This window comes from Cariama cristata, unplaced genomic scaffold (assembly GCF_000690535.1).
Source record: "Cariama cristata isolate BGI_N322 unplaced genomic scaffold, ASM69053v1 scaffold1065, whole genome shotgun sequence".
In the NCBI taxonomy this organism is placed as follows: domain Eukaryota; kingdom Metazoa; phylum Chordata; class Aves; order Cariamiformes; family Cariamidae; genus Cariama; species Cariama cristata.
The window spans coordinates 19,987-29,979 of NW_009618985.1; the positions used below are offsets into that span (position 1 = coordinate 19,987).

At 39.6% G+C, this 9,993-nt stretch overlaps 1 protein-coding gene across 1 annotated transcript in view; it reads right to left on the reverse strand.

Moving 5' to 3' along the window:
* Window positions 1–9,933, reverse strand: part of SNAPC4 (small nuclear RNA activating complex, polypeptide 4, 190kDa) — a 15,763-nt gene extending 5,830 nt beyond the window's left edge. The window contains exons 1-13 of the mRNA XM_009701053.1: window positions 9,781–9,933; window positions 9,109–9,234; window positions 8,179–8,257; window positions 7,473–7,554; window positions 6,495–6,599; window positions 5,821–5,893; window positions 5,344–5,508; window positions 4,961–5,108; window positions 3,943–4,049; window positions 3,561–3,655; window positions 2,766–2,860; window positions 2,061–2,146; window positions 951–1,343 (exon numbers count right to left, since the gene is read on the reverse strand). Coding sequence (XP_009699355.1) covers window positions 951–1,343; window positions 2,061–2,146; window positions 2,766–2,860; window positions 3,561–3,655; window positions 3,943–4,049; window positions 4,961–5,108; window positions 5,344–5,508; window positions 5,821–5,893; window positions 6,495–6,599; window positions 7,473–7,554; window positions 8,179–8,257; window positions 9,109–9,234; window positions 9,781–9,933 — 1,707 coding nt within the window. The remainder of the gene's footprint in view (window positions 1–950; window positions 1,344–2,060; window positions 2,147–2,765; window positions 2,861–3,560; window positions 3,656–3,942; window positions 4,050–4,960; window positions 5,109–5,343; window positions 5,509–5,820; window positions 5,894–6,494; window positions 6,600–7,472; window positions 7,555–8,178; window positions 8,258–9,108; window positions 9,235–9,780) is intronic.
* Window positions 9,934–9,993: the final 60 nt, after the last annotated feature.

Here is a 9,993-nt window from a genome sequence, read left to right on the forward strand (position 1 = left end):
TGAAAGTATCTTATTAAATGAAATCAGCCCTGAAGTGCAGACATTTACCTTATCTTTTAGTCCTTGTGCATTATCACAATACCAAATGTCTATTTCATAAAAGCCTTTGTGTAAAGTATCTACAAAAACCCATACTGAGGGTCAGAATTTATCGGATGATTCTCTTTGCATGTTTTGGCTTAACAGTACAAGGGAAGGAACAGGAAGAGGTTTGGAAAAGCCACTGACTCTTCTGTAAACTTCTACTAGTAAAATAATGCTGTATCAGTAATCAAAATTAAAGACTGATTACACCAGATAAGCACTTACAACCCTTGCATACCATAACCCCCAGAACACACCACTTCTGTAACCAACTTGTCATTGGTGCAACTGGCCCCACAGTCTAGGGCACATGTGCAATTCTTAACAGAAAATTCGGAACAATTTTGCTTACGTGAACTTAAATAGCAATTTAGACATTTAATATTTTGCTAAGGAGTATCTTTCTGCACAAATGTGCTAGTAGGGTTTGTACTGTTTGTACCTGATCTGGGGTGAAAACCCGTCTCAGAATTGGATACAGATGTGTAAGTAACTTAATTCTTCCAAGCTCTAAGCCAACACACCTTAGTCACCAGGGTAGACAGACACCATAATTCACTGGAAAATTCTGCTTTATGAAGATCTAAAAAAAGTTTTGTTTCTGTGACACTACATGTAGGAAAGAACACACCCATTTTCTAGGTAATGCATGGGGAGGCAGCGCTAGAAATTTCTGTTTAATCCCGCAGCTCAGTTTCCAACAGCACCCCCCAATGGCATAGTGACAAAGCAGCCAGAAGGGGCACAAAAAAGATTTTGCCATCTACTCATCACATACTCTCTTTACTGCAGCAACTGCATTTCCCAGATGCTTCTACTCTGAGCTCCGATCCCATCAAGAACAGACTGAGAATCCCAGGATTCACCTTGTTCATTACTTCTACTGGATTCTTCACAATGATGTCCGTTGAATGTGGACGTGCAATGCCCCTCAGGAGGGTGTTCAACTCTGACGACTTATTGGCAACTCTGTCCTTGTCTCCATCACACGTTGCACTTGGAACTTCACTGCTACCGGTCTTTGCATCAGCACTCACAGGAGAGAAAAGGGATGGAGTTTGGTATCTTCCTTTGTTTGACTCCTGTGTATTTGTCCGTGTTGGTATCCACAAATCAATGCTGGGAAATGCACACTCCTCCTTGCTTGTCATCTCCTCCTCTGAACTGTCTGCTAAGTCCAGTTCTATGTCTTCACTGCTACTCTCTGAAGAGCTGGAACTCTCTTGCACGTGTCGGCGTTTTGTTGGCCTAGATCTTTTCTTCTCAGTCAAAAAAAAGCACAGACAAGTTTTAGCCAACAGTCACCCCTGACTTGCAAATCTCTCTAATCAGTAAGTTAAAAAGATTCATGGGGCAGTACCCTATCTGTTTAGAAGCCACACCTTACTAATAGTTCTGCTTTACGTCTGCTAAGATTAACTAACTACAGTACAATTGACAATTGTCTTTGGACCCAGATTTTTGTTGGTTTAGATTCATGTATGCAAAGAAAAACTACAGACAGGGACAAGCTTGTGTTAAGACCTGGTGCATGTGGAAGTACAAACCAAGTACAGTTGCCCCATCTCAACACATTCAGGTTTCTATGAACCCTTCCCTATGGCAGGTGCCAATGGAAACAAGGCTGTACCTTTAACATGGTCTTAAGCAGCCAGAATTTCTGGAGCGTCTGGTACCAAAACTGGCAACTCATGAGGTACATACATGAAAACCTAGGTATATCCCATCCTTATAGGCACTTCAAGGTAATAAAGAAAATTCTAGATAATATACAAATACACAGCAAATTCACTTCAGACTTTCAGAACAAAGGCTGCTTTAACACATCAAAAATGAGACCATGAACATCCATGACAAAATCTTGATTGTGTGGAATCAACATCAATTTTTGTATTGATTTCACAGGATTTCACTTTTATTTTAGAAAATCTTAACTAAGAGATGGGACTGTGACATAGCAAGATTTTGTACAATACCTTAGACCCAATCATGAGTTTCCATTTGCTTAGACATTGGGAGCCAGTTCGATGTGGCAATTCAGAAGCTATTTTACTCCAGTGACCTAAAAAGGAATGCAGAGTAGAGCATACCTATTAATGCAACAAACTGAGCGAGAGGCAGAACGTTATACATGTATTATACATTTCCTTGTATGAGACAGAATTACTATATGAATGGATCTCAAAACCTTAATACTCATTAGCGTTCTTCGATCAGACTTGGCACTACTATACACTCAGCTCAAGTTAGAAACTACAACAAATGAACCAGTGATGAAAACCCTAGCAGAACCACACACTCCCTTGCAGCAGTAAGGGAGCACTTAGAAGAAAGCATAAACCAAATGCTGAAAAGCTTCTGTTTGTTAAGGAAAGTTTTCTTAGAGAAAATAAGAGAACTCTTTCACAGGCTGTTTACAGGGGAACTCATGCCTCTAAACTGTCATAGCTCTGATGCCTTGCTAACACAACTATAGAACTCTTTACTATACAATCCCTCAGTAACTGAATTTCCAGGAACAGACTACACAATATGAGGAAGGTTGCAGTCACCAGTACAAAGCAGAGCCTGCTAGTATCACTGTGGGGCTTAAAATAAAAGAGGAGAAAACTTAAATGATAAATTCCCTAATACTACTTACTCCTCTAAGCTTCTATAGATTAAGCCACAGAAACACTTACCCAGGCCATGCTTTTGAACCAGTTCAATTAGTTGCTCCTCTTCCTCTAAACTCCACTTGCCTTTCTTTACATCACAGTGCAATGCTTTTAAGTACCTTCAAAATGAAAACATTAACGTAAGGAACATTCAGTTCTGAGGCTGAACAAAACCAGCATTCCTTATCAGATCTTTCCTTCTTATAAAGGGTCCCATCCCTACTCCCTTAACACAGCACAGCTACAATCTCTTTGTTCTCAAAAATATCAGGCCACATGGTTAAGAATTACAACAAGCAGCTGTAAAACGGGTCACTGAAATTAGGACATACTGTACGCTGAATCTCATGAAGTCGAGTCCAAGGCTGAAAATTGCTCAGCACGTCATTACTGGTGTTCAGTTGCAGGAAGTCAATGACTAGATCATTTTTACAGATGCATAAACAATACACGGATGACAACCTTCCCTCCCTACATGCACTCATTCATGTTTAATGACCCCTTTGCTTTATTTTGAACAACATCCTTCCCAACTTCTGCTAACCCACAGGCAACTATACTGAGGGAGTAGCACGCCACAGGCAACAATGCACTGGTCTCTCTGTAAAACCCTACTTCAACTTTTTGACTTCTGTAACTACAAACGCAGGGTTATGTAGAGACAATGTTAGCGACTACATTTAGACCATAATCACCTTTTACAAAACAGTCCTTAAGGTGACACTGGTTTAAGCAAATCAAACATATTTGTGAAATAAGTTGCATCTTGGCTCTGTGTAATAAACTTGAAAGCACGGTTGCTACATTTAGCAAGCTTACCGATCTCTGCACTGAGCATCACTCCTCCCTGGCACTTCTGTCCGAATTTTATACCAGTCACGCTCTCCATACTTCTTAACTGCAGCCAATAACATCTATGTTAATCAGACAAAGCAAGGGTTGAAATTCTCATCAGTAATAATCCTAACAGGCCTGAGACAGAAGCAGTTGTATTTGTTTCCACTGTGTTGTAAGTCTCTGACACACAAGTGTTTAGGACCTTCTAAGCCCTCCTGACTTGTAAACTGCCCATCTTGGTCCATTCTACAATCCTTTGTGCCATTGTTAAAGCTCAGATGTATATAGCCATGCAACATCTCAAGAGTCTAACCTTCCCACTTTTAGCACCCTGCAATTCTAAGCATCAGAGAACAGAGCTTACAGCATCTTCCTCTGGTGTCCAGGGTCCTTTCTTCAAGCTGGGGTCCACACTCTTTGTCCATCGGTAAATCAGCTGAGCAGAATCTCTTCCTTCCATGTAATAAGCAACTAGAAATGTGAAGGTGTATTTTAAAGTCTGTTGCAAACAGTGTTTCTTCCTTTACTGACATTGTAACTGCAATATTTTCAAACAGTGGATTGCCATAAGAAGCATTTAAATCTCAGCTTAAATACTTAAAACAATGGTACACAATAAGAATTGAAAGAGTATGGCATACATAAAATGTTACTATTTATAATGGCGTTATCCATACGAAAGATGTGATGATCCAACAATCCATCTTGCAACAACAGAGAACTTAGGAAAGGTTTCAGCTCCAATACAGATATGGCAGGTTCAACATACCAGGTGTTATACCCACAGGCTTGGATTTAGGACTCCAGATACTTGGTTACTATTCTCATAGTGCCTCCGGCACTTCTGAGGAACATAGACACCAGTACTGATGCCCTAGAAAAGGCTTCTGGTCACAGCATTGAAAACTGTCAGAACAGCTGGCCATGAAGGAATATTGCTTTCTAGGGAAGAACCCTGATGATTTCACTACAAGAAACAAAGCTCACACAATGATCAGTATGTGCTAATAAGTCTCATCCAGTTTCAATCAAATTTCAAAGATGGACAAAGGTTCCAAGAGATACTACGTTCTTACTGATCCATACTCTTTCATTCAGCTTGCCAAGCGGTTTTTAGAAACAGGTACATCTGCAGTTTCAGATGAGCCACAGCACTGTTGTGCCCTGTCTAGATCACAGGCTACAAAGGTAAGATGAAAACAGAATTGTTACTATCCTGGAAATGAAAACATTCATAGGAAATAAAACTTCATTAATTCCTTGAATCGGAGCAGGCTGGGTGCGCTAGTATGCAGAAACATTAACAGACACAAGCCTGGGAGAATGAATAAAACCAACCATTACGGGTGAATGGAAGACATTTTCACTTGTAGGTCACTTACTTTTCTTGTATGGGATATGACTTCCTACTCTCATCTCTTGAACAAGCTCTAAAAGCATCTGATCTTCACCTTTGGTCCATTCTTTCCTTTTCAGATCTTTGTTATAGACTTGATACTTCTGCAAGCACTGGAAAGGTGTCCTGTTTGTCTTAATACAATGAAAACAGAGCTACTCAGACAACTGCATATTGATGAGGATAAAAAGCAACAGGGCAAGGCTAAAGTATCAAATTTTTTTGGTACTGTTCATGAACACTACTCAGAAAAGCATTAATTAACAATGAATTAACATTACTGTCATTTTCTGAAAATGGACACGAGGCACAGTTAAGTCAGAATTAACTGACTTTTCACCTCTTGTTTCTGAGCTCAGAAGACCTTACCCCCAGCTCCTGGGCTATAGTCTGCCAGTCCAGATAACCATGTTTAGCAGCTATCTTCTTTAGCCTCTCTATTTCCTCCTCAGTCCATTCCTTTTTGTTGATGCTTGGATGCTCCCAGTTCTGCCAAAACTTCCTCAGTTCTTCTGAACTACGCTGTCCATCAAACTAAAAGAAACATCAAAAATCTGTTTTGTCTTGTAGCTGGGACTGAACACCTGAACACACAGGAACACTAAGGAATATATTTTGCATTCCAAGTATGTCTTATTGCTAAGTTTTCCAGAATTCTATCATCAAATTTAACCAATAACATCAAATTTTCAGTACTTCTGTGCTTGCCAAGTTGAGATCACATAACAGTCAACTTCAAGAAACGCATGATGGGAACAGTGCATGCAAACTAGACCAGGTCAGGTAATTCTCAAGAGAAGGAACACAGATATCAGAAATAATAAAACAGCTGATCTCCCAACTTACGTGGATGTTTGAAATTTTCTCCCAGTCATGCTCATCGAATCTGTTTCCTAACAACTCAGTTTCTGGGAGTTGGCTAAAGCAGAAGGTACAAAGAGAAAGAACAAACCACATTAAATGGTTAATTAAGCAGTCACTTTGTCTTCCTGATCTTGCTTCATCTTATTGCTCCCACCTGTTACTGACTTCCACAAAAACTGAACACTTACTACCTAAAATCATCAGGTTCTTTAACACAGTAACTTTGCCCAAACCAATTTTTCTTCCTGAAAAAGAGTTCCCTACAAGACGATGTTGGTTTAGCAGGAGAAACGATTAATGCAATATCAAAATACATTGCTCTAGACACGTTAACAAGCAAAAGCTCAGAACCACTAAAAATTTCAGAGCTCTCTGCTTCTTTGTTGCTAAATCAAGAACTATTTAAAGCAGCACCTCTATGTTGGGTACAGATACTACATTTGTGTATCAAGATCCAAAACACGATTCTTAGTAAAGAACTGTGGAGATGAGAGCTCTGCAGAGTTCGAATGGCACAATTTTTTGCAAGCCAACTCAAATAAAGATTTCTCCAAATGTCACATCTAGAAATGCTTGAGGAAGGAGGGAACTTTAAGAGGTAAATGCCAAGAACAGACTTGCGTTTTCACCAAGAATAGAAAAAGATGACTACTCACTTAATTGCCTCTATTTCTTGCTCCACTTCTTTGATTTGCTTTTCCAAGATCTCCTTCTCCATTTCAGTCTTGACTTTCTCCAGTTTCTGATTCCAATAACTTATCCTGTTCAAAGACATTTTTATCATTACTTAATACAACTAGATGAGAATGAGGTCAATGGCATCACGAGATTTACGGCAAAGACAGTTTCCCCATCACTATCATTCTTTTCTTCAAGTTTATTTCCACACTACACAAAACTGTTGCTCTTCTAGGTTTTCCCACATGGCACACTCATTGTCCTATTTTTGCCTCTTCAGTGCAAATCATTGACCCAGAACAGTCTCAGATTAATCATTTTGGTAATCACAAAGAGAACCAATGGTTGCTTCAACAGCAACAAACAAGGACCATACTGGCTCCAGGCACAGAAATCTCTCACTGGACACACCATTATGACTTGCTATGTATCACAATTTCAGGTTCAAGCTCTATAGATGATTTTAAGTTCTACCACTGTGTTAATGGGAAGAAAGAGATGGCCATAAAATGCCACAATACCTCCAAGACAAAACTTCTCCACCTGCCAGATACCCACAAATCAATCATCAAGTGTTTACAACCCAACCCGAATGCTGTAACCTCTTGCTTATGGTCACAGCATTGCAGCCCAAGATCCTTTGGTACCATGTGCACACACAGATAATACAAATGTCAACAAAGAATGAAAAATGCTGCTCCCTACAACAGTGTCATCCTCCGCACTGGTGCCCACAGGACAGGGGAGTTTGAGGACCACTGCTGTAAATCACAGAGCGGCTCTCCCAGGCCCAATGGTGACACTCAAAGTATCTCTGCCGTGTTTTGTAACCTTACTGAATTGCAAACAGTTAACTCAAAAAACTTGATGAAGGAAGGTGGAATCTCCACATATACCCTCTCCTTTCTTTATATATAATGTTCTTATCAAGAGAAAGATTTTTGCACAGTACTTACTTCAGTAACTTTGGCTGAAGTAGGCGCTGCAAGCGGTCACTTATGACTGATTTCTGCAATAATGTCTTCTCTCTGCTTTTCCCTAGACAAAACAAGGTAATTGAGCATTCAGACATTAGTGCAAAATCACTGACAAGAAAAAGAAAGATCCACTGCTTTCAATAACACTGTTAAGGCATCCCCCAGGTCTTCGATAACCGTTCATCTTCATTAGCTACACAATTTTGTTGGGCAAAGCGGCTACCAAAGGCTAGGTAAATTGATTTTATTCTCCAACAAAATGATTAATGTAATGGCTGACTTGGGCAAGTCGCAGCCTCTTGCTCAGTTTTACTTCCAAAGAGACCTCAATAAAGATCATCATCCAGGTGTCTGTAACTATCTAGAGCTGCAAGCACCCCTTGAACTTCTCCCATCTGAGTACTACTCTTGCACAATCTCATTCGGTTTTGGAGTGCTCACAGAAGTTGTTATATGATGCATCAAAACAAAACGCAAATGAGAGAAGCAAGTCATTAATCACTCAATGAAACAATTTACAGAGCAACCCATTTATTTTTAACTACTTTTTTTGTGGAGTCAAGTATGAAATATCAGAAGTGTTGATGTTTAATTGCAAATGGCGGGGAGGGAGGAACTAGCAATATGAATATATACATTTATTATAGCTCTTACAGAACTCTGAACACCACACAGAGTTACTTACATTTTGTTGAAAGCAGTTGTTCAAAGGATTTTATTCCCTGAGCTGCCTTTTCCTTGGCATCTTCATTGGAAGGAGGGCCCTAATGAAGATTAGAAGGGTTAGATACATTAGAAGAGTCAGATACACAGAAAAATTGCCCTTTCTTCCTAGAACTCTAGCATGAACTGCTACAAAAAAACCACTGGTAACTCAAACTTGTGTAAACTGTCACATTCAAACTGCTAAGTCACCTTTATTAGCACTAGCTCACAGATATATCAGAACACATAAGAAAACAAATACAAATAGACACTTCAAAAAAGTTTGTCATTGCTTACACAGCACATTCTCAGCTCAGAGCCAGGCCTGCTCACATTAGCTGACAGCTGGTTGAAGAAGCATTTTGAACGTGGGGACATATATTACACGTTTGTACCTACTTAAGATGCACTACCAACTTGGGTAGGAATTAACAGAAAAATTAGCAGTCATTGCTTGACTATTATATTAATATATGTATGGTGACAGTTGACAGCTACAACAAAAAGTCAAGATCTCCTTTTGCTAGCGACCCTTCAAAAACACATGAAAAAAGTAGTGACCTTTGCCTCAGAAAACTGTTTCAAAGACAATCAGATTTCAATAAGTACTTTAAACAACAGCATGGAATTGGATCATGGAGATGAAGACAAACAATTAAAGTTGAAAACAAGAATGCTCAAGTGCCCCATGGCTGGAACGCCACTCCTCAGAAGTCACCTTCAGACATCACAGTCAGACATGGGTCGAACAAACATTTCCAAAAGAGGGTAAGTAAGCAACAAGTGAGAAAGAAAAGGTTTCAAACTGAGGAGTGACATTCACACTTACACAGCTGAAACATAATGCAGTTACAATTAAAATCTATCATTGAAAGATATATCAGTATCTAATGTAATTATATTTACTTACAATTCCTGTTGTTTTATCCTTAAAGTATGGCTTCATAAAATGACCCAAAAATATATTTGCTGGTAGATTTCTACCATCTCCTGCTTTTGCTATTTTTGGACCACCAAGCTCACACATGATTTCTTTCTGCAATACAAGAATTAATCAGTATCAGTGTCTCCTTCAAATTCCTATTTTCAGAGAGCAGCAGCTGAGCCATCACAAACATCCCAGGTAGGGTTCAAATTTGCAGGACCAGACTTTAAATCACTGTACATGTTAAAGACAAGATTTGGAACTTCCTAAGTTCATACAGTACACTGCAGATGACTTAAAAAAAAAAATAATAACTTGCTACAACAAGGTAAAATATAAGATAGAAAGTACCCTAGCAGTAGCATTTTTGGTGATATAAAGCATGGAAATATCAGTCAAATAAGCCATTCGAAAGGCCAGTCAAGTGACATTGGTTTGAACTGTCATGAAGAAAACAAACCTGGCTCCTGGCCAAGCAAGCTGAGCACTGCACCAGCATACAAATAAGGGACGATGACTGCTGCAGCTGATTCCACTGGTACCTGTGATGGATTAGGAATGTCCTAGAAAGTTTTACTGGGCTTGATGGGCAGGGGAAGATGGCAAATGGCAACCCAGAAGAGCACAGGAATGAACATTTTACTCCTGTTTGCTCACCTGCTGTTCTTTGTTTTGTGCAATGAGAAGCTTGACTTCCTCAATCTTTTCCTGGATAACTTCCTGGTACACATGGTTCATCTGCAGACATGTTTCTGGATCCTGTGGCAGACTATTTTCAGTATCATCATCACTACTGTCTTCTCTTTCCATTTCCTTGAAAGAAATAAGGCATTTGCAGGGGAGGGGGGGGGGGGGGGAAGACAAAAAACA